This window comes from Rattus rattus, chromosome 1 (genome assembly GCF_011064425.1).
Source record: "Rattus rattus isolate New Zealand chromosome 1, Rrattus_CSIRO_v1, whole genome shotgun sequence".
NCBI lineage: Eukaryota > Metazoa > Chordata > Mammalia > Rodentia > Muridae > Rattus > Rattus rattus.
In genome coordinates, this window is record NC_046154.1 from 31,961,597 (window position 1) to 31,983,912 (window position 22,316).

At 53.8% G+C, this 22,316-nt stretch overlaps 3 protein-coding genes across 3 annotated transcripts; 2 read left to right on the top strand and 1 right to left on the bottom strand.

Annotated features, from left to right (window-relative positions):
- The first annotated feature begins 1,911 nt into the window (after window positions 1-1,911).
- On the top strand, window positions 1,912-5,498 carry Tekt2 (tektin 2). Its single transcript, XM_032897956.1, has 10 exons — window positions 1,912-1,962; window positions 2,667-2,872; window positions 2,955-3,080; window positions 3,239-3,444; window positions 3,852-3,995; window positions 4,180-4,294; window positions 4,420-4,527; window positions 4,657-4,800; window positions 4,969-5,048; window positions 5,200-5,498. The coding sequence occupies exons 2-10, from the start codon at window positions 2,717-2,719 to the stop codon at window positions 5,411-5,413; spliced, it is 1,293 nt and encodes a 430-aa protein (XP_032753847.1). The 5' UTR covers window positions 1,912-1,962; window positions 2,667-2,716; the 3' UTR covers window positions 5,414-5,498.
- A 375-nt stretch (window positions 5,499-5,873) lies between these two features.
- On the top strand, window positions 5,874-11,099 carry Adprs (ADP-ribosylserine hydrolase). Its single transcript, XM_032897943.1, has 6 exons — window positions 5,874-6,132; window positions 8,460-8,556; window positions 8,987-9,194; window positions 9,272-9,456; window positions 9,771-9,871; window positions 10,293-11,099. The coding sequence occupies exons 1-6, from the start codon at window positions 5,901-5,903 to the stop codon at window positions 10,583-10,585; spliced, it is 1,116 nt and encodes a 371-aa protein (XP_032753834.1). The 5' UTR covers window positions 5,874-5,900; the 3' UTR covers window positions 10,586-11,099.
- A 1,262-nt stretch (window positions 11,100-12,361) lies between these two features.
- On the bottom strand, window positions 12,362-17,001 carry Col8a2 (collagen type VIII alpha 2 chain). The gene is made up of 2 exons (XM_032897929.1): window positions 16,821-17,001; window positions 12,362-16,239 (listed from the first exon to the last, which is right to left on the bottom strand). The coding sequence occupies exons 1-2, from the start codon at window positions 16,999-17,001 to the stop codon at window positions 14,321-14,323; spliced, it is 2,100 nt and encodes a 699-aa protein (XP_032753820.1). The 3' UTR covers window positions 12,362-14,320.
- Between the last annotated feature and the right edge of the window lie 5,315 nt (window positions 17,002-22,316).

A 22,316-nucleotide genomic window follows, 5' to 3' on the forward strand; every position in this document is an offset into this window, starting at 1 on the left:
TACTCATACATACCATGTGCGTGTGCCTGTTAAGGTGAGACAACACTCTGCTACTGAGACACACTTCCGATCTCTCACTAATTCCCATCATCCCTTCCTGGCCAACCCATCAGTTGACTGAACTCTGGAAACAGTTTCTTCCCTTGGGCAGGATGTGTGGGAACCTCAGGAACTGTGAAAAGCAGGGCCACCTTCACCATTCACGGGTTCTCGCTGAAGCCGCCCCAGCACCATCGCATGCATTCGTTTATTTCTGCATAAAGTGTTTCCAAATAAGCAAGCTCAAAGGTAAGGCTGGGCATATGTTGCTCAGCCCAACCCTACCTGCTTTTGGGGTTTGGGGGAGCAAGCGAGAAATGCCGCAGAAAGCTCATCTGACCACTGCTGCAAACTCCTTTAGTACCCTCCACCCACGGGCCCCCACTAGTCCCAAGAAAGTATCTCTTCTAAACAGCAGTTCCTGATTGGCTAGCACTGTTTGCACCAGCAATCCTTGTCCTCTCAGGCAGTCCTCAATCAGGTCCTCCTGCCGATGCTTCTGCAGCTGCCCAGCCCCCAGCGTTTACATAGAGGCAGCCCTGCTGTGCCTGCTACAGGCATATATAGCTTTCAGTAGTGGAACACATGCTCTGAATTTATGAAGCCCTGGGTTCAGTCCCTAATGTCTCCTCAAATTAATTAACCAGTTAAGTTAAAGATCCATCATTTCCCCTAGCAATTAATTTGTCTATTCTACTACTTGTAAAAGGGCACCATCCCAAACTCCTATTCACAGCTGGGTGGCAATGGCATAGGCTTTTAATCCATCCCAGCATTTGGGAGACAGAGGCAGGTGGATCTCTTTGAGAGATGGCCTTTGAGAGGCCATCGTGGTTTACAGAGTGAGTTCCAGGGCAAGTCAGGGATACACAAATTAACAAACAACTCCTGCTCACATCCCAGTTACGAGCTGCATATCAGAGTGTACAAAACAGCCTGTGTTAGCTCATGCCTATAACTTCAGCACTCAGAAGGCTGAGGCAGGAGGATTTGAGTTGACGCAGCTTGGGTTGTATAGTGGGCTGGGAAATCTCTAAGTTTTAAAAAAAAAAAATCTGTTCTAATTTTCCTGGTGAACTAGTGAGCAGGAAGGATCCCCTACAAGCAAGGGCCTCCCACTTCTTTTCTTTCTTTTTTTTTTTTTTTTTTTTTTTCGAGCTGGGGACCAACCCAGGGCCTTGCGCTTGCCCCAGGCAAGCGCTCTACCACTGAGCTAAATCCCCAACCCCAACGCCTCCCACTTCTTAGAGGGCAGTCCCACCCTCCACTTGCCTGTCCATACACCATACGCCTCTATTTTTACACTTCTTAACACTGGAAGGAATAACACATTCTGCCTGCCGGACCCTGTCTCCATGGTGCTGGGATTACAACTGCACCGCTACACTCAGTTTTTGCTGTGTTGATATCTCAAGCGAGGCAAGCTAGGCCCACGAGTCCAATCCCCAGCTCATTAATATCAACCCGTTTGGTTTTTTTTCCAAGCTTATGCCCTCCATAAAAGGAATACTGTTTTTGTGTATGACTTCAGACACTGGTAAAATTGTTGGGCGAAAAAAAATCAAAGGAATATATATGTTTTAGATGCGTGCCCAAGATACACTTTTTGTTACACCACCTATTTCTGGAAGGCGACCCCAGAAGGAAGTCGAGCCTGAACGGAAAGCGAGCCTGAGAGAGAAACTTTTACTGTTCCTATGAACTACCCATACTTTTAAAATCTTGTCAGTGTAAACCGTTGATCAAAACTGAAATATTCAGTTCCTAGATCCGCAGCTGCGCAGCTGCCCCGCCAAGCTGGGACCCAGGTGACAGCGCAGGGGCCCAGGTGACCACGCGAGGAGGGGGCGGTTGCTAGGCAACCAGAGCCACAAACAAGAGGAGTTCTCAGACCTGGGCAACGAAGGCGAGCAGGGAGACCAGGTGAGGGGATGTAGCGGCCAGAGCACCCGCGGCAGACCTCCTAACCCAGTCTTCAGGCGGTGGTATTGACTCAAACCCCAAAGGCGGAGCCTGGGCACGGGAGGGATCCTGCTGGACACTAAATTCTGACTTCAGCTCCACCTACCCGGCGGCCAGCCCTCCTCCATACCAGGCGGGGCAAGGGGCCCGGCTACCCTCCCTACCCAGATAGCAGGTTAAAGCCTGGGTGTGCTAGCCCAGTCATACCACTCTGGAAAGGAAACAAGGCTTCTTCTCCCAGATCCCCCGTGGGCCTGGCCCACAGCCTGGGAAAGAGTGATTGTTGGAAGTAGGGGTGGAAATTTGATTAAGGGGTGTATTCCCTGCCATCCCTTCAGTAGACATTTGGCATCTCCTAAACGCGCGCGCGCGCGCGCGCACACACACACGCACGCACACACACACACACACACACACACACACACACACACGCACGCACACACACACACGCACACACACACTTTATCCTTTCCTTTCTGCAGGCTCCAAGCTTTGCCTAAAGACAGCCCACTGAGGAAATACAGCTTGATTGCTAATACTTCTCAGGAAGTGAGTTGGAGGGGGCCTGAGTTGGAAACCTTCCCATCAGACTCTGAGGGAAAGGGCTTAAAGCCAAAGGGATAGGCTCAAAGGGTCCAAAAAGGCGTTTTTCTTTTCTTCTGCAGGTGGCGATCTGGAACAGGCCTAAGGGTTACAGACCTTTGGCTCTGCAGCCATGGCTACACTAAGTCTCAAGCCCAGCCAACGCTACCGGCTCTCCGATTGGCTCACCAACAGCTACCTGTTGTCCACCAATGCGGAGCGGCAGCGAGATGCTTCCCACCAGATCCGCCAGGAGGCCCGGGTCCTTCGCAATGAGACCAACAACCAGGTTGTGGACCCTCTCAGGCCCGTGGGTCATGGGCGAGACCTTAACCACAGACATCCATTTTATTTGGTTCTGTCTCTTCCAGACTGTGTGGGATGAACATGACAATAGGACTCGCCTCGCTGAGAGGATCGATACTGTCAATCGATGGAAGGAGATGCTGGACAAGTGTCTAACAGATTTAGACGCTGAGATCGACAGCTTGACACAGGTAGGGAGCCCAGGCTGGGCATCAGCAGGCTCTTATGGGAAGGCCTACCCTCCTACCTCATTTCCAGGTCTGGAAGCCACGATCACTTGGGCTGAAGTGAAGATAGGAGTGACCTCTCAGGGCTTGGCCCCACCAATCCCTGTGTCCTTCCTTTCTAGGCGAAAGAGTCAGTGGAGCAAAGCCTGCAGGCCAAGAACCTGCCCCAGGATGTGGCCATTGAGTGTCTGACTCTTCGGGAGAGTCGGCGAGACATTGATGTGGTGAAAGACCCCGTGGAGGAAGAGCTGATGAAAGAGGTGGAAGTCATTGAAGCCACCAAGAAGGTCCTACAGGAGAAGATCAGCCAGGCCTTCCAGCACCTCTGGTGAGGCAGGGGTGGGCCTGAGCACACTCACATCCACTGGAGGCAGACTTACTGGACGATACTTTCTGTCCCTCCCTGCTGGTTATTTAGAGCAAGCTTTCTAAAGCCTACTCATGGCTAGGATCGTTGGCAGGCTTTGATCCTTGGCTGAAAGCTCCTGCCAGTGCTCTCGGCACCTTATTGTAAGTGTGCATGCATGCATGTGAGGTCGCATGCCTGCGCCTTGTGTCTGGGGGACACTCATGAGGCTGTTCTGTCTTAGATGCAGCAGCCAGCAGCACATGCACCATTACACACACACACACACACACACACACACACACACACACCCCACAGTATTCTTGCAGTCCAATAAGAGCTGCATCCCAGCCCTGAGGGCATGGCTCCAGTGCCTTCTCCTTCCCCAGCCTCCTGCAGGAAATCCGGCAACAGCTCAACTCTGACCACCGGGACAAAATGGAGACACTGGAAATCGATAGGGGCTGCCTCTCTCTCAACCTCACAGCCCCAAACCTCTCTCTGAAGGTCAACCCCACACGAGTCCCCAAAGAGTAAGGCCATTGTTTCAGTCAGTCCTTTTCTGTGTCCCTTGTATGTCCCAGTGACCCCCATTGTTTCCTTTCTGTGTCCCAATGACCCCCATTGTTTCCTTGTATGTCCCAGTGGCCTCTAATGGCCCCCACTGTTTCCTCATGTGTCCCAGTGACCACCCCCATTGTTTCTTTGCCCCCACAGCTCCACCACACTGCAGGAGTGGGATGACTTCACTCGATTCAACAAGAACCGTGCAGACACGGAAATGAAAGCATCTATAGAGTTGAGAGAAACCATTGCCCTAGCTATTGCTCAGGTAACTCAGCCCAACTCACCTCCATTTTTCCTTCCGCACTGATCATATGTTAGCCCTCCCTCCCCCTGACTTTAATCTCACAAGGCCATGACCCTCCTCTGGCCTGGCTCACTCTCCTCGTGCAGACCAACAATGAACTGGAAGCTCAGAGGGTTGCGACAGAATTTACCTTCAGGAAGCGGCTTCGGGAGATGGAAAGTTTGTACAGTGAGCTCAAGTGGCAAGAGAAAAATGTGAGTTTCCCCTCCTAGCCTTCCCTCCCCGCTGTGAGGCAAGGCACAAGAAACCCTGCCCCAGAAACTCTCTCAGTTGGGAGCCCTAGTATGAGTCTTGCCGGTGGAGAACAGTAATGTCTGCCACAGACTTTAGAAGAGATAGCCGAGCTGCAGGCAGACATTCGGCGCCTGGAGGAGGACCTGCGTAGAAAGATGATGAACTTGAAGCTTGCACATACCCGCCTGGAATCCAGAACCTACCGGCCCAATGTGGAACTCTGCCGGGACCAGGTACGAGGGGCCCCAGTGGGGACCAGCTCCCTCTGCTAAGGAGTCCTCGGTATCACCCCGCTGCACACATTCCGGGTGGAACAAGCATTCTGGCCCAAGGCAGCCATGACGCCAGCTGAAGGGCCATGTGACTAAACTGAAAACCCCATCCTGCCCCTCTGCTTCCAGACCCAGTATGGCCTCATTGATGAAGTCCACCAGCTGGAGGCAACCATTCATATCATGAAGCAGAAACTTGCCCAGACACAGTAGGTCTAGAGAGTGGGCAGGAAGGGTAGGAGGCACTGCCCAACCATGGGGTCCTACTGCCTGCTGGTCCCTCTGGACTTTATGCTAGTGAGATGACCTGACCCCTGCAGCCTGATGTAAGGCTGTGAGCTCTCGATGCCTCCTCTACAGGGATGCTCTGGATGCCCTGTTCAAGCACCTGGCCCGGATTCAGGCTGATATTGCGTGCAAGACCAACACCATGCTCTTGGACACCAAGTGTATGGACATCCGACGCAAGCTGACCGTGCCGGCTGAGAAATTTGTGCCCCAGGTGGACACCTTCTCGCGCACGACAAACCGCACACTGAGTCCACTCAAAACCTGCCAGCTGGAGCTAAACTAGACTCTGGCGGCTGAGGGAAGACGTAAGGTTGTGGGGTGGGGGAAGTGATGAGTGGACAGTACAATAATAAAGATGGAGTTCTCAAGTCAGGCTCTTCTCTGCTACCCAGGAGGGTGGATGACCGAGTGAGCGTCCACTCCGGGGATGGAGTCCAAAGTGACTCCAGAAGAAATGCGGGTGTAAAGATACGGGTGCTCGCCCGCGGGCAGCAGTGGCTTTGAACATTCTTGTTCGGGTGCTTTTCAAAGGGTCCTCCGCGAGACTTTAGGGAGCTGTCTGCCCGATTTTACAAATGGGAAGGTAGGGAGCGCCAAAGCGAAGCGTGCGAGTACTCGCGGGGCGCTACAACCCCTAGCCGCTAGGCGGCGCTGTGGGGTGGGACGTAGGCTGAGACTCCAGGCCACAAGGGGGCGCTGTGGACCGCGAGAGGAGACGATTAAGGAGGCCGCAGCAACGGCGCCGGAAGTGGCGTTTAGTCCGCGCGCGGATGGCGGCGGCGGCGGCGGCAGCGGCAGCGGCAGCGATGACGGCGGCGGGCGGCGGCGGAGCTGGTGCGGCCCGCTCCCTCTCGCGCTTCCGAGGCTGCCTGGCGGGCGCGCTGCTGGGAGACTGCGTGGGCGCTGTCTTCGAGGCACACGATACCGTCAGCCTGACGTCTGTCCTGAGTCACGTTCAGAGCCTGGAGCCAGACCCGGGCACGCCGGGCAGCGCGCGGACAGGTGGGCGGGGCACCACCCCGGGGCGAGGGGACCGAGATTAGGGGGCGCGCGCGTACACGAAGCTGCCGAAGTGAAGGCCTCTGCAACCGGGTTGGTTTTCTCCAGCTCTCCCGGTAGTAGGTCTCCAGCCATGTCCACTATCAGAGCACAAACCTCGCCTAAAAACTTGGCTAGAGCCAGATCCCGCGTGCCCAGCTCCGTCGTGACCAGCTTTCTAAAGATGCTGGCCCGATGTGTGCGGCGGCGTCGGCGGGGCTTGTCCCCAGCTTGTTAAGACATGCCCCTTCCTTTTCCCCTTACATAGACAACTTGTCCTCCGACTCTGGGTCCAGATGTCAGCAGAGGACTCGGTTCTTCTTGGACACCATGTAGCATAGTAGAAGGGAACCGTCGGCAGAACCCTAGAGGACACCTAAAGTTAAGAGGCATTTAGAGGTAGGGGAAGGAGCTGAGGAAGAACAGATGTGCTTCGAGAAGCAGGAAGAATGATAACAAAACTAGAGGAAAGAATTTCAAGGTGGAATCACTGGTGTGTTACAGAAAAGTCGAGGTAGTCTGGACCCAGAAAACCGTGTCGAGTGGGACGAGAACATGTAAAACAGGTGTTAAAGGAAACAGAAATAAGGCTATAACATTTATATATATGTTTATATATAATGTTATATAATAATAACATTTTATTTCATTGTGGTTTGGTAAGATGAAAAAGGGTGTGTTTTAGGTTGAGTGGTAGTTGGGACTCTTGTGTCTGCAGAAAACCCATTTAAGAAGGTCTGAGTGGAAAGAGCCAATGAGCAGTCCAAAGGACGTCCTGGCCTCAGGCAGTGCTAAATTCCGGAGCTCAGCCCAACTCCTAACTGGCTTGCTTGGTTCCTCTTGGCCTTGAGAACCCCTTTGGCAGTCCTTTTCCAGTAGCAAGCGCTGCAGAAGAGGTTCTTTTGCTCCAGTCTCTACAGACATTGCAACTTGAGTCTGGAGCCCAGCCCTAAATAAGGGACTGACAATAGGAGATGGATGCCTTAGAGTTGCCATCTAACTAGGCAGGAGGTCAGACCCTGCGCGGGGTCTAAGGAAGAGTGGCTCCCTCAGGAAGACCAGGGCACAGAGCAAGCGGAGGGAGGACAGAGATGTAGTGAGGATACAGAGAGAAGAGGAAAGAGCACCCCCTAACCCCAGTGAGCAAGGGTGGCCTTTACCCTTGACCAGGCTGGCAGAGACTAGGAATGTGTTTATAGCTATGAAGGTGGGACACAGGGGCCACCTAAGAAGAGGGAAAATGGAGTTTGAGCTACAAGGAGGGAGTGGACTGACCATTTGAAGGATCCAGGAGGCACTCATTAGAAGAGTCCATTCTCGGTAACTGCCTTCTCTCAGTGAAACAAAGGCGGTCCTAGCAGGTTAGTAGCCTTTTCGAGTATGGCATGTTAAAAGTACCAGAACATAATGAATGTGATGTCAGACACCTGCGACCAGCACTTATGAGAAAGAGGCGGGAAGAGTCCAGCAAGTTTGAGGCCAGCCTGATCTACACAGTTCTGGGCAAGACAGAACTACAGACAGTGAGACTCAAAAACAAAAGTGGCTACAGAGATGATTCATCGGTCAAGAGCACTGGCTGCTCTTCCGGAGCTCCCAGGTCCAATTCCCAGCACCCACGTGGCAGCTCACAACCGTCTGTCACTCTAGATGCAAGGAGTCTGACACTCTCTTCTGGGTTCCCTTGGTACCAGGCATGAGTGTGGTACAACATACCTGAAGGCAAAAATACCCAAACAAATAAAGATTTAAAGGAGGAGGGTTTTAGAATACCTGCAGCTAGGGGAGATGGGGATGGGGTGGGTGGGGGTGGGGAGCAGACCAGCTGGAAGGACTTGACCCAAGGGCTGGGATTGGTCCCGAGCCTGGGCAGGGGGCGGAGAGATGGGAGACAGCAAGGAAGAAGGGGAGCAAGCTGGGAAAGGTTTGTGTACAGATCCCATGAACTAAAAGGAAGTAGGCAACGTCCTACTTAGATTGTGGCAATGAGTAAAGCCATACTGGAGATGGGAATGCAGCCCAAGCAGGTCATATTAAGATGGTGAGTAGTGAAGGAGGAAGTGGAAGGTTTCCCTTCAGAAATCAGCAGGGCGCCATGACTGCCTTGTAAGAGACAGTTGCTGAAGATCCCGAGGCTGAGATCTGGAGACTTCCTAGATTGTAGGAGGAAGGGGTAAGAGGTCACACTCGGGTCATCATAGAGGTCAGCTGCTGGGCCGCCAAGAGGAACAAGCATTCATTCCACTGGAGCCCTGTGGGTTGCTCTCATTCTACCACCTTTTTCCCTACAGAAACATTGTACTACACAGATGACACCGCCATGACCAGGGCCATGGTGCAGTCCCTGCTTGCCAAGGAGGCCTTCGACGAGGTGGACATGGCTCACAGGTGAGGGACGTAACCCTGGCATGAATCCAGACAGGCCTGGAGAGGAATAATGCCTGTGTGTGCCCAGCACCCCTCCCCCAGACCCTGTGTATGCCCAGCACCCCTCCCCCAGACCCTGTGTATGCCCAGCACCCCTCCCCCAGACCCTGTGTGTGCCCAGCACCCCTCCCCCAGACCCTGTGTGTGCCCAGCACCCCTCCCCCAGACCCTGTGTGTGCCCAGCACCCCTCCCCCAGACCCTGTGTGTGCCCAGCACCCCTCCCCCAGTAGGACCCTCTCTTTGGGTAACATCCACTTCCCAAGCTAAGAATCTGACAACATTGTTGGTACAAACACATGCCCTAGGCGCCTAGCGCCTTCCAACCCAGCCCGGCCTTTCCTTCTAACCCTGAAGCACTTTTGAAACTCTCACCTACCCCCCTTCTCTTAGGTTTGCCCAAGAATACAAGAAGGACCCTGACAGAGGGTATGGGGCCGGAGTCATCACTGTCTTCAAGAAACTCCTGAATCCAAAGTGCCGTGATGTGTATGAACCTGCCCGGGCCCAGTTCAATGGAAAGGGCTCCTATGGCAATGGGGGAGCCATGCGGGTAGCAGGCATCCCGCTGGCCTATCACAGTGTCCAAGATGTGCAGAAGGTACTGGGCAGGCTGGTCAGAGTCCCCTTTCCCAATTCTGTCTGTGGAGATGTGACAGTGGTTCCTCCTCTCCATAGTTTGCCCGGCTCTCAGCTCAGCTGACCCATGCCTCTTCCCTGGGTTACAACGGTGCCATCTTGCAGGCCCTGGCTGTGCACCTAGCGCTGCAGGGTGTATCATCCAGTGAGCATTTCCTCGAGCAGCTTCTGGGCCACATGGAGGAGCTGGAAGGTGATGCCCAGTCAGTCTTGGATGCCAAGGAGTGAGTATAGGCTGGAGCGAGGGCTGAGGCAGGTCACAGTGTGTACAGGGCAGGGGCGGGTGTCTGCCATTGCCGCAAAGCCAGACCTTCCTCTTCACTGGGAACTTTATGGAGTGGTTAGAAGAGGCCCCTTTTCCTCAAAAGATTCATGGTCCTCAGTGTCTCAGACAACAAAATACCTCTGCCCTCCCAACACCGTTAAGGCCCACACGCCTGCATGGGACCTGATGTCCCCAGTTCCTCTTTTGAGTTCGATCCCCTGTCTGTATCTGCCTGCTCATGCCGACCTTTCTGAAATTGCCTCCCAACCCCAGGTTGGGTATGGAGGAGCGCCCGTACTCCAGCAGGCTGAAGAAGGTGGGAGAGCTGCTGGACCAGGACGCGGTGAGCCGAGAGGAAGTGGTGTCTGAGCTAGGTGGGTGGACCCTGACTAATGTACCCCAGCCGACCATGGGGCTGCTGGGGCAGCTAGAGCTCCTCTTGGCAGGGCCCCTGGCTGGGCTATGAACATGGTACCTGCAGCCTTGAGGACCAGTATCCCCGAGAAGGCAACTGGCAGCCAATTTGTCCCCTAGTGTGGTTATGGCTGTAAATTTGCCTGGTAGCCTGGGCACTGTGTGGAGTCCTTCACGGTGACTCCCCCCTCAACAGCCCTAGGAGAGAGCAAGAGTCAAAGCCAAGCACAGGACTAGGTGGGACCTTGCCTGGCCAGCAGCAGGCTTGGTGGGTCCCGAGTAGTCTGTATAGTGCTGAGGTCTCACTCAGGCATGGCCCTGCAAAGCTGGGAGTGTGGGGCGGGAAGCAGGTCACGTTCCTATGCCCCGGCTTTCTCACAGGGAATGGAATCGCTGCCTTCGAGTCCGTGCCCACCGCCATCTACTGCTTCCTGCGCTGCATGGAGCCTGATCCTGAGATCCCCTCCGCCTTCAACAGTCTCCAGAGGACTCTCATCTATTCCATCTCTCTTGGTGGGGACACAGACACCATAGCCACCATGGCTGGGGCCATTGCTGGAGCTTACTATGGGGTGGAACAGGTGCCGGAGAGCTGGCAGCAGAGCTGTGAGGGCTATGAGGAGACAGACGTCCTGGCCCAGAGCCTACACCGAGTCTTCCAAGAGAGTCCCTGAGGGCCACAGCTTCAGTGGTACTGACAGAACCATCAGGACCCAAGGACGACTCAGATTGCAAACCATAGTTCCCTTAGGTTGACTCGCCCACCCTGCATTCCTAGAGGGCAGGCTGAATTACCTTGGGGCTGGAGTCTTGGGACAACCTGTGGAACAGAGAGGAGCTGGTACCTCCTTGGGCTGCAACTCTGGCTTGCTGCAGGGCTGTATGACACCCCAGGATCCTCAGAAATATGAGGGACCAGGGCAGGTCTTATTTTGGAGGGGTATTTGGGGCACTCTTCTTCGTCTAGGTCACGAGACCTAGGAAGGTGGACCTATGGGGGTTTCCTATCTCCTGGTTGGGTTTTAATCAGTGACAGCCTATTGCTGGGTGGGCGGGGCCAGCAGCAGGTTGGTGGAGTCTGAGACTTGCGTTCAGCCCATCCACTGGCTGCCTGGCCCCTCACAGCAATGGGCTCCTTGACAGCTTCTGGTGGCTGTCACAGCAATAAACAGTTTTTTGTAAGTCCCAGCATGTCCTGTTTCTGTCTCCACTGGTGGATTGTCTATAAGTGGTAACTCCCTGTCTGGACTGTACTTTTCCAGTACTGGGACCCAGGAAGGGCAGAGTAGGCATGGTCAGTGACTTTTCTTGTTGGAGGTCACACACAGTGTTGTCCAGGCATGTGGATGAATGCTTTGCCTGAGACACTGGGTACAAACTGATTGTTCTTCCTCAAACAGCCCGGGCCTAGCTGAACCAGGAAAAGGGACCCCTATAGGAGGTGCAGTGTACCTGCCTTTAATATCACAGGGGTTGGGGATTTAGCTCAGTGGTAGAGCGCTTGCCTAGGAAGCGCAAGGCCCTGGGTTCGGTCCCCAGCTCCGAAAAAAAGAACCAAAAAAAAAGAAATCGTTATCACCCTAGGTGGGCATCTCAGTTCATCCCAATGTATGCCTCCTGTAGCAGCCTGACGGCCTTGGCCTGCATCTTTTATAAGGGACAGTTGAAACTGGACATAGTGGCCCATGCCTTTAATCCTGGCACTCAGGAGGCAGAGGCAGGCAGATCTCTGGGTTCAAGGCTATCCTGGTCTACAGAGTGAGTTCCAGGACAGCCATAGCTACAGAGTTAGACCCTGTCTCAAAAACCAACCAAAGAAGACAGTTGACACCTCCCCACAAACGATGAGGATGGTCTCTGAGCATCCTTCCAGGTTCAGTGAGGGGACAAGGTTGTGCAGCCAGCTCAGTGGTTGGCCTGAGGTTTCATGACCGTCGGGCAGTTGGCTTCCAACCAAGCTGAGGTTCTCTCAGGGTAGGCAGATAGCAGGATGTGGCTTTTATCAGGTCTGATGGACCAGATCCTCAGAGCCAAGGACATGAGCACGCTGCTTCTGTTCATAGCAAGCTGTAAACAGGCACTTCTGCACAGCACAGTGCCCTCTACCCCGTCCTCTGCATTGGGCCTAGCACAAGCCCATCCTCAGGACCAAAGATTCACAATTTCATTCATAATTTATATCAGATGTTGTAACTTGGCCCTTGGGATCCTGCACCAACCGTCATGCTCCACCGCTCCTGAGACTTACAGGAGTTCCAGCAAGGTTCAGTCCGGCTCCAGCCACTGCCCTTCTTTGGTTTCATAGAATGCCAGGTGGCGCTGAGGGAGCAGCGAGTGGTTCTAGCGACCCTCAGGAGCCTGAGTGAGAAGCTGTAGCGACTTCCTCGAGGGGCCAGCGAAGCACCTGGATGCCCCTGAAACATGTCTGTACGGAGGCCAGAGTCACAGCATGTGTTTCCACAACAGGTTTTATTGGGGGGTGGTCAGTAACAGGACTGTAGTTTTCTTTTCAAAAAGAAATCCCATTTTCTCTGATTTCCCCGGTGCATATTTCCCTGAACCTGACATGGGGTACGTGGTAAGTAGAGAGGAACTTCATACACCAGGTTAGAAATGAAATCCCGAGTGGAAAACCTTAATCTTTAAAAAAAAAAAAAAAGGAACCAAAATATTCAAATGCATAAAGTAAGTGTAGTTGTCGGAGTTAAAGCTGTCACTGTCACAGCTGGTCAGAGACACTTACAGCTCCAATCCACGAACATTTCAGAATCCTTTCCTAAAGGCTTTCGGGATGGGGTCTGCTGTGAGCCAGCTTTCAGGGCTCCCTCTGGGAGCGGATTAACCTCTGACCATCAGATTAGTGGCTTTGACCTGGGGAAGGAGGACACTGAAAATGCCCAACAAGGATGCTCCGAGACTCTAGCTGGTTCTCTTGGGTGTGGCAGGAAAAAAGCACACAGGATCGATCCCAGGCAGATTCCCCCTTTGGAAACTGAAGTGAGCGGTCCACTAAGGCTGCTTTGAGGTTGTAGGCCAGGGAGGAGGCTAGGCCCTCGTCCTCCCTCGGTCTGTCAGCACGGGCAGTTGAATGTGCCCAAATTGGAGCACAAGGTGGGTTGCCTATCTGATGTCCCAGATTCACTCTGTCAGGGAAGTAGGCTAAGTGAGGGCGGAGGAAGATCATGAACTACAGAGAAAGCAGCCATCCTTACCTAGGCAAGAACGTCCACCCCTACCCCCCAGCACTGAGCCCAGCTGGGAAGCTGGCCTGACTGTATCCTGCAGGAGCCTCCTGATGAGAGAGGATGGTAGAAGCCTCTAGAGCCAGCTCATTCCAGTGGGGCCTGCTGGTATCCTTCCTTTCAGAGCCTTAGCCTCCTGGGCCCTACACTGCTTAGAACAGGAAATTGGAAGCAGAGGGCAGAGAGAGAGGAAGTGCCCACAGATGAGCCCCTCTAGTAGACACGTAAGTACCCACAGCATGGTTCTTATTAAGGAGAAACAGAAGTCTTCACCCACAAGCTTGTGTGCCTCTGTTCAGGGGGCCCGACGGGAGGCGCTCTGCCTCGAAGACACTTCGTTTGGGGTTGCCAAGCATCCCCTAACAGTCTGATAAGGAGAGAATTCCCCCACCCCCAGCAGGTGAGAGAAAAAGGGAGGGGTATCATGTTTGCTGGATCATCCGCCCTGGTTGGCTCTGCAATCTGTGTAAACACAGTCCCACCTCAGCCCATGGCTGTCCACGCTCATGCAGAGCCAGCGGAGATAGCCAGGGAGGCAGCAGAGTGATCAGCTTGTCCCCTGATCTGTGTCCCCTCACAGATCTCCACAGATGGCTGCTTCAGGAGTCTTCCAGAGGCCAGGAGCAAGCGCCATTCCACAGTCCCCGCCAGGACAGGTCTGAGCTCACAACATCACTCCAGGCATCTATCCACATGGACTGCCTCCATGGTCCCCATCCCCTTCTTCCTTTCTCCCAAAAGGAAACAAAAACCTCAGAGAACCTAATGCCGTGTGCTGGAGCTCCTGGGGAGCTGGAAGAGACCCAGAGAACACAGGAAGCCCTGGGCTCATTCCATGCCATCTCAGGCCAACAGGAAAGCCATCTCTCTCCCAGCAGCTTCCAGGACTCACCAGGGGGCCCGGGCTGAGTGCTCTGGGGCGCTGCCTGCAGACCAGGCAGGTCCAAAGCAGGGGTACAACGCCCACAGTGCACCTCGGGGAAAGGAAATTAGGCCAACCTCTTCCAGAAACGACTTCAGCCTACAGAGAGCAGGTCAGTCTTCTCGGGCCGAGGCCACCGCTGCCTCTGTTCAGCTTTCGATTTTCCTTCCAATGGAGATCTCTGTAACCGGAAAGGTCTCTATCGCTAAAGAGGAGGAGGCCGGGGCAGCAGGGCCCCCCACGGGTTATGTAGGACAGAGCAAAAATCCTGAGAAGGAAGAATGGATGTACTCAGTGGAGTAGAGGCCATTGGCCTGGTCTGACGGCATCTGCACCCACACCTGGTCGTTGGGCCGCAGCTGGAGCACAGCCCCTCCCGAGGCCTGGTCCAGATAGCCCTTCTTGTATTCGTCGTACGTGTAGGTGGCGGGCACGTTGTTCTTGTACAGGGCTACCCACACATTGGTGCCCTTGACATGCACGTGGTAAGCAAAGTAGTAGACGCCTCCCACGGGGCAGGTGAAGATACCAGTGGCTGGGTTGTAGCCGCTGTGGCCATTGTAGAGAGTCCGGTCAAACCTAACTGGCATGCCCGAGGCAGGGAACGGGGAAGTGAGCACAGCGGTAAAGGCTGGAGTGGCGTGGGCTGACAGCTCGCCGAGCCCAAACTGCGGCTTGCCTCCTTTGCCCAGTACAGCCCCCTCCACGCCACCATTGGGCAGATGCAAGCCAGCAATACCCGTCTCATCCAAGGCTCCGGGGGCACCAGGAGGCCCAGGAGGCCCAGGGGGCCCAGGAGGACCTGTGAGCCCTGGGGAGCCAGGGACTCCAGGGGGCCCTGTGGGACCCGCAGAGCCAGGCTCCCCGACTTTTCCCTCTCCAGGAGGCCCTGGAAGGCCTGGTTCACCCTTCAGGCCTGGAAGACCCTGGGGCCCAATTGGGCCAGCTGGGCCCTGGAGTCCTGGGATTCCAGAGGGACCCCTCAAGCCAGGCTGCCCAGGAAGGCCCAAGTCACCTTTCTGACCTAGGGCTCCTGCCACCCCTGGTCCCCCAGGGCGACCTGTAAAACCTGGCTCACCCTTGGGGCCAGTTGGTCCAGGGGGTCCCTGGGTCCCAGGAAGTCCCCTCTCACCAGGGAGCCCAGGCTTACCAGCCAGGCCATTAGGCCCTTGGTCACCTCGAATGCCAGGCACGCCTGGGGGACCTCCAGGTCCTACCTCTCCCTTTGACCCAGGGGGCCCACGTCTACCAGGAAGCCCTGCAGATCCAGGAAGGCCAGGTGGACCCCCAAGTCCCTGTGGACCCTGTTCCCCTGGCTCCCCATCCTCTCCTGGCTCACCTCTGTCTCCTAAGAGGCCTGGGGCCCCAACCGGGCCTCTGTCTCCCTTAGGTCCTGGTTTTCCTGGCATCCCATAGCCCACAGGGCCTATCAAGCCAGGTGGGCCCCGGAGCCCTGGCTCCCCTTTAGCCCCTGCTGGACCCTGTGGCCCTGGCACCCCCGCTGCCCCTGGTATCCCTACACCATCTACCCCAGGAGGCCCTTTTGGACCCACAGCTCCTGGCTCTCCCCTAGAGCCTGGAACCCCAGGGGGCCCCGAATCACCCTTGTCTCCAGGGGCTCCTGGTAACCCATCCAAACCTGGTTTGCCCAAGCCAGCTGGACCAGGCAGCCCAGGAGGCCCAGGGGCACCTGCCTGCCCAGGGGCCCCAGGCAACCCTGGTTGGCCCACTCCATTATCCCCTTTGAGGCCCCTATCTCCTCGGGGTCCAGGCTCTCCCTGGGGTCCTGGCTCCCCTCTAAATCCTGGAGGCCCTGGAGCTCCCTGGGCACCTGGTTTTCCAGGGACAGTAATACCTGAAGGACCAGGAAGGCCAGGGGGTCCTGGGGGCCCCCGGACACCCTGGTCTCCTCGTATCCCTGGCTCCCCCCGCAGCCCTGGCTGCCCTGGTGGTCCAACCTTGCCTGGAAGCCCTGGAGGACCAGCTTTGCCCATCCTGGAGAAGCCAGGGGGCCCAGCAGGGCCTGGTTGTCCATGGACCCCAGGTTTTCCAGTGCCTGGTTTTCCTGGGAAACCAGGAGGCCCAGGGGGACCCCGAGGTCCCGGTTTCCCAGGGGGGCCTGGCTCTCCTTTCAAGTCCATTGGCAGGATCGGTAGAGGCATTTCTGAAAGAGAGAGGAGGAGACAGTCAGGGACCTGGACAATGGAAGTCTGGTATTTCATTTATCCATTCCCCCATGGCAATGTGCAGAGCACTGTGGAGGAACAGGTTTTGTATCTGCCCATACAGAACACTCCCAGAGCTGTCCCTCCGTAGTGGAGGGAGTCCAGAGCTGTCCAGTTGCTATCTTGGGCGCACTGCACCTGTCCTCATCCAGGGCTCCCTGTACCCAACTTCCCGGACAGGCCTTGCCCAATGAACTTAGAATATTTATGGCTGCAAGACGTGGTCACCATACGACCACCAGGTGGCGCCAATAACCCGCATTACAGACCAGTCAAGCTGCTTCATTACCTATCCGCCCTCCAGCCCGGCCCCACTCCCATGTGAAGACCACCTGCACCAGCCAACCACAGCCAGTTTCCGGCCCTCTAAAGCTGAGAATCCCTGGACCAGCCCAAGGAAGAATAAATAGAGGTGGAAAGATCTCAGCTGGACACGGAGGAGCTGTGGTCTGGAGGGTCTGGAGGGATTTAGGGGCGGGGGGGAGGTCTTAGGTATGGTTGAGTAGAGAGAGGCTCTCACCCAAGTACTGGCCCTTGCCCTCTCGGAAAGGCGGTCCCACTGGTCCTTTCTGCATGGGCTGCACATACTTTACCGGGGCATAGCCAGCTGCGCCCCCAGCTCCACCGCCAGAGGACACTCTTGGCCCACACCCCAACAGCAACAACAGCAGCGAAGGCAGGGGCATCAGAGCCCCCTGCATGGCGTCTGTGGATGTGCTGCAGGGAGAAGGAGGAAGGCTGTCACCAAACCAGCCACCAGGACCACAGGCTCAGAACCGTTGTTATTCAAAAGTAAATCTCAAAGTCACTGGTCTCTATATACTGTCTGCTAAGCCTCTTCCAAACCTAACCAGTCTCCCCCAGCCGAGTATCAGTAACCAGAAAGGACCTTGGAAGCCCAGCTCAACCTGAGCACATCCCTTGCTAAAGGGAACCTTTTCAAGATGAGGGCCCCACCACCCAAATGCAGGCCAGCTTTCTGCCAAGTACCACCTACCACCGGAGCTCTTCAGAGATGTAAACTCTTTTTTTTTTTTTTCCTCGGAGCTGGGGACCGAACCCAGGGCCTTGCGCTTGCTAGGCAAGCGCTCTACCACTGAGCTAAATCCCCAACCCCTGTAAACTCTTTTTTAAAGATTTATTTATTTATTTTATGTATACGAGTACACTTCAGACACACCGGAAGAGGGCATCAGATCCCATCACAGATGGTTGTGAGTCACCATGTGGTTGCTGGGAACTGAACTCAGGACCTCTGGAAGAGCAGTCAGTGCTCTTAACCGCTGAGCCATCTCTCCAGCCCTATTTATTTATTATATAGAAGTACACTGTAGCTGCCTTCAGACACACCAGAAGAGGGCATTGGATCCCCTTACAGATGGTTGTGAGCCACCATGTGTTTGCTGGGATTTGAATTCAGGACCTCTGGAAGAGAGACAGTGCTCTTAACCACTGAGCCATCTCTCCAGCCCAGAGATATAAACTCTCATCTCGACACGGGTGTATCGGGGTCACTGCCACCCCCAGTATCCAGATGATACAGGGGAGACAGGTCAAGGACTTGACTTGGATCCTTGTGATTCTCCGTCACAGTGATGTCCTTCTGGACTCCATACTCCCAGAAGCCAATGCCTTATCTTGAGCCCCGCCTTCCCTTCCTCTCTCTGCAGCCCTTATTCTTTCACCCAGGACTCCTTACAAGACAACTCCAAGGCCCCAGGAGCCCCTTAATCCTGGGTCCCAGTTTTACCGTCTATTTAGCCTCCAAGCCCCTGTCCTCCAAAACGCCTTCTGACAGCTATCCACAGCACTTAGCTGAGCTCAGAGAACAAGGCCTGGGTTCTGCCATCTTCAATACTATGCTCACCAGAGAAGGAGTTGGAGCAAATAAAACAGGGTAATATGTCTACGGGGGTCTTGGATGCAAACGTTCCTGGCGTTACATTATCCAATACAGCACCCCCCCCCCATGAAGGCAAGCCTAACCTCAATGCTAGAACAATGCACGCTCTCCACACAAGGCACCGCTTTTTAAAAATGCCTTTTAAATTACATTTTTGCTAACTTATTTGAGGGAGGGGCACACATGAATGTGACAGTCAGCAGACAACCTACATGGATCAGTTCTTTCCTTCTACCATGGAGGTTCCAGGGATCAAACTCAAGTGATAAGGCTTCTCACAAGAGCCCTTACCTCCTGAGCCATTTTGTGTCCCCAAGAAATGCTTTTTTAAAACTGGGCATAGGATTGGAGAGATGGCTCAGAGGTTAAGGGCACTGGCTTCTCTTCCAGAGGACCTAGGTTCGATTCCCAGGACCCACATCTGTCTCACATCTGTCTGTAGCTCCAGTTCCAGGGGATCTGATGCCTTCACCCAGACGTACATGCTGGCAAAACATCAATGAACATAAAATAAATTAAAAAAGAAAAAACTGGGCTGGGGATTTAGCTCAGTGGTAGAGCGCTTGCCTAGGAAGCGCAAGGCCCTGGGTTCGGTCCCCAGTTCCGGAAAAAAAAAAAAAAAAAGAAAAAACTGGTCGTAGCTGGGCGTAGAGGCTGGGGCGATCGCTGAGAAGTTATAAGCATTGACTGCTCTTCCAGATAACCCAGGTTCCACTCCAAACACCCAAATGTCAGCTTACAACCCTCTGTTACCCCATGCAGGTGACAGAAAATTCTATTGTTTGCTCGTTTCTCAGTGTAGCCCTGGCTGTCCTGGAATTTAGTATGTAGACCAGGCTGGCCTCAGACTCACAGAGATCTGCCTGCCTCTGTTTCCTAAGTTCGCGAATTAAATGTGTGTGCCACCACTGCCCAGCTTCACAAATTCTTTTTTTGTTAAGATTTATTTATTTATTATGAATACAGATTCTTCCTGCATGCCAGAAGAGAACGCCAGATCTCTCATTATAGATGGTTGTGAGTCACCATGGTGTTTTGCCTGTATGAAGGTGTCAGATCCCCTGGACCTGGAGTTACAGACAGATGTGTGTGAGATGAGGGCTGGGAATTGAACTCAGGACCTCTGGAAGAGCAGCCAGTGCTCTTAACCTCTGAACCATCTCTCCGGTTCGTTTCACAAATTCTTAAATGAGATGTTGCCTTCTTTTCATTTTCTCAGTCAAAACAGCTGTTGATGCCTTCAGGAAGAATCTCGATTCATGGGCTCAGTATCTAAACCTTTCCCAGCTTATCCCCTCCTTCCTTGCCGTCTTCCATCTCTCGGCCCCCTGCCCAGGCTCAGGACCAATCCTAGCTCTTGGGTCAAGTCCTTCCAGCTAGGTCTGCCCCCCACCCCCACCCACCCCATCTCCATCTCCCCTAGCTGCAGGTATTCTGAAACCCTCCCTCCCTTTTTGTTTTGTTTTTGAGACAGAGTCTCACTGTGTGATTCTGGTTGGCCAGAACTACATAGACCAGGCTGGCCTCAAGCTTGCCAAGATCTTCCTGCTTCTACCTGCTGGGGTTACAGTTGCACAACACCACACTTGGCGGCGGCTGCTGCTGCTGCTGCTGCTGCTGCTGCTGCTGCTGCTGCTGCTGCTGCTGCTGCTGCTGCTCCTCCTCCTCCTCCTCCTCCTCCTCCTCCTCCTCCCCTCCCTCCTCCTGGCAGGTTCTCATGTAATCCAAGCTAGTGTCAACTTGGCAGACAGCCAAGGATGACTTAGAACTCCTGACCCCTGCCCTTACTTGGGCATGATAGGTGTGACCCACCAAACTCAGTTTTATGGATGCTAGGGGTTATACCCAGGGCTCTGCACATGCCAAGCAAGGATTTTCCAGCTGAGACAAATTCCCAGCCTAAAGAAGTGATCTTTTCCAAAAGTATGTCCTTAAGAGAAGTCATTGTCACAAAACAGCTACCAGCAGAAACAGCGTCAGGAAAGAATATATAAGCACACTCTTCCCAAAGACACTCCCTTGGAACAGAAGACAAATAAGGTGACTGCAGGGGCTGGAGAGATGACTCAGCAGTTAGGAGCACTGGCTGTACCTCCATAGGACCCAGGTTTGATTACCAGCGCCTACCTACACTGTGGCTCACGCCATCGCCATCGCCATCTGAAACTCCAGTTCCAGGGATCTGATGCCCTCTTCTGGCCACCGTGGGCACTGCACACAGACACATGCAGGCAGGGCACGCAGCCACGTGAAATAAAAATGTCATTTTTAAAAATGTTTAAACTTGGGCTGTAGAGATGGCTCAGAGGTTAAGAGCACCGACTGCTCTTCCAGAGGTCCTGAGTTCAATCCCAGGAACCACATGGTGGCTCACAACATCTATAAATAAAATAAATCTTTTTAAAAAACTGTTTTAAAAAAAAGTTTAGGGGGTTGGGGATTTAGCTCAGTGGTAGAGCGCTTGCCTAGCAAACGCAAGGCCCTGGGTTCGATCCCCAGCTCCGGAAAAAAAAAAAAGTTTAAACTTAAAAAAAAAGGCCAGGTGAAGCGAGGTGGTGCACACCTTTAATCACAGCACTGGGGAAGCAGAGGCAGGAGGATCTCTGTGAGTTTGAGGCCAGCCTTGAACTAAAGTGAGTTCCAGGACAGGTAGGTCTACACAGAGTAACTCTGTCTCAAACGCAAACAAACAAACAACATGTGCCTCTGTGTGTGTGTGCTCACGCACCCCCTGCACCCCCTTCCACACGCAGATTAAAAAGAAAGTGGCACATATTTTCTGTTCAATAAATATCCTGAATTAAATACAAGTTCTGACATGGAGGGTGACATCCAGTGGGTGGGCTCAGGATCAAACCCAGGGCTTCACCTGTACTTAACCAGCTGAGTTCCGTCCCAGCTCTGAATCCATTTCATGCTTAGACTAGGTGGTCCATAGAGACAGGGTGGTCAGGGGTTGTTGAAGGCTCTGTGACCTCAAAGAACCCCTACTCTCGCTGAGCCTTGGCCTGACAGTAACTAACACCCGTCACTAGGGTCCCTGTGTGTCAAACACAAGCTGATCTCACGGAGCCCAGTGAGTTCATGTAACACTCACCATTGAGCTATAGAGGTAGAAAGAGAATCTCAGGGCTAGGGTCCAGCTCGGGGATAGGGGCTTCCCTGGCTTCCATGTGTGACACCATGGGATCCACTCTAGCAGAGAGAGGAGGGAGAGGAGAAGGGAAGAAGGAAAGAGGGAGAGAGAGGGGAGAAATGCTTATGTAGACTATAAAAGCCTTGCTCAGAAGCTGAGGCGTCACTAGGAACCTGTCTTATTGGCTGTGATTTGATGCCAAGACTCAGTGAGCCCACAATGCACCGGGTCTGGCTGAGCCTGCGATATACAGTTGGGCTGTAATTTTGTTGTTCTGTTTTGTTTTTCTTCTTCTTCTTTTTTTTTTTTTTGTTCTTTTTTTCAGAGCTGGGGACTGAACCCAGGGCCTTGTGCTTCCTAGGCAAGCCCTCTACCACTGAGCTAAATCCCCAACCCCTTTCTTCTTCTTTTTAAAATTTCTTTTTCTTTTTTTTCTTTTTAAGATTTGAGTTTTGTGTCTGCATGTACACCTGCATGCCAGAAGAGGGCACCAGATCCCATTACAGATGGTTGTGAGCCACCATGTGGCTGCTGGGATTTGAACTCAGGACCTCTGGAAGAGCAGCCAATGCACTTAACCACTGAGCCATCTCTCCAGCCCCATGTGTTGTTGTTGTTGTTTTGTTTTGTTTTAAAACAGAGTTTCTCTGTGTAGCCCTGACTGTCCTGGAACTCACTCTGTAGACCAAGCTGGCCTCGAACTCAGGGATCCATCTGCCTCTGCCTCCAGAGTGCTAGGACTAAAGGTGTGCCTGCCCAGGTGTGGCTTTAGTAGCTGCTGATGGTGGATCGCCCCAAAGCAGTCCAAACAGTTCACACGTAACCTTCACGACAGCCCATGAGGATGCTATTGTGATCTAGAGACGAGGAAATGGTTTCAAGTCCTCAATGACAAAGCTACAGGCAGAACCTAAACCTGGGGAGTCCGTTCCCTGCCCCTACCTCCTCACGTGTCCTGAGCAGGCAGGGCAGGGCCC

Coding starts and splice junctions, on each gene's coding strand:
- Tekt2 (XM_032897956.1), top strand. CDS start 2,717: ATGGCTACACTAAGTCTCAAGCCCAGCCAACGCTACCGGCTCTCCGAT. Junction 3,081..3,238: donor AGATCGACAGCTTGACACAG/GTAGGGAGCCCA, acceptor CTTCCTTTCTAG/GCGAAAGAGTCAGTGGAGCA. Junction 3,445..3,851: donor CAGGCCTTCCAGCACCTCTG/GTGAGGCAGGGG, acceptor CTCCTTCCCCAG/CCTCCTGCAGGAAATCCGGC.
- Adprs (XM_032897943.1), top strand. CDS start 5,901: ATGGCGGCGGCGGCGGCGGCAGCGGCAGCGGCAGCGATGACGGCGGCG. Junction 6,133..8,459: donor GCCGGGCAGCGCGCGGACAG/GTGGGCGGGGCA, acceptor TTTTCCCTACAG/AAACATTGTACTACACAGAT. Junction 8,557..8,986: donor GAGGTGGACATGGCTCACAG/GTGAGGGACGTA, acceptor CCCTTCTCTTAG/GTTTGCCCAAGAATACAAGA.
- Col8a2 (XM_032897929.1), bottom strand. CDS start 17,001: ATGCAGGGGGCTCTGATGCCCCTGCCTTCGCTGCTGTTGTTGCTGTTG. Junction 16,240..16,820: donor GGGCAAGGGCCAGTACTTGG/GTGAGAGCCTCT, acceptor TCTCTCTTTCAG/AAATGCCTCTACCGATCCTG.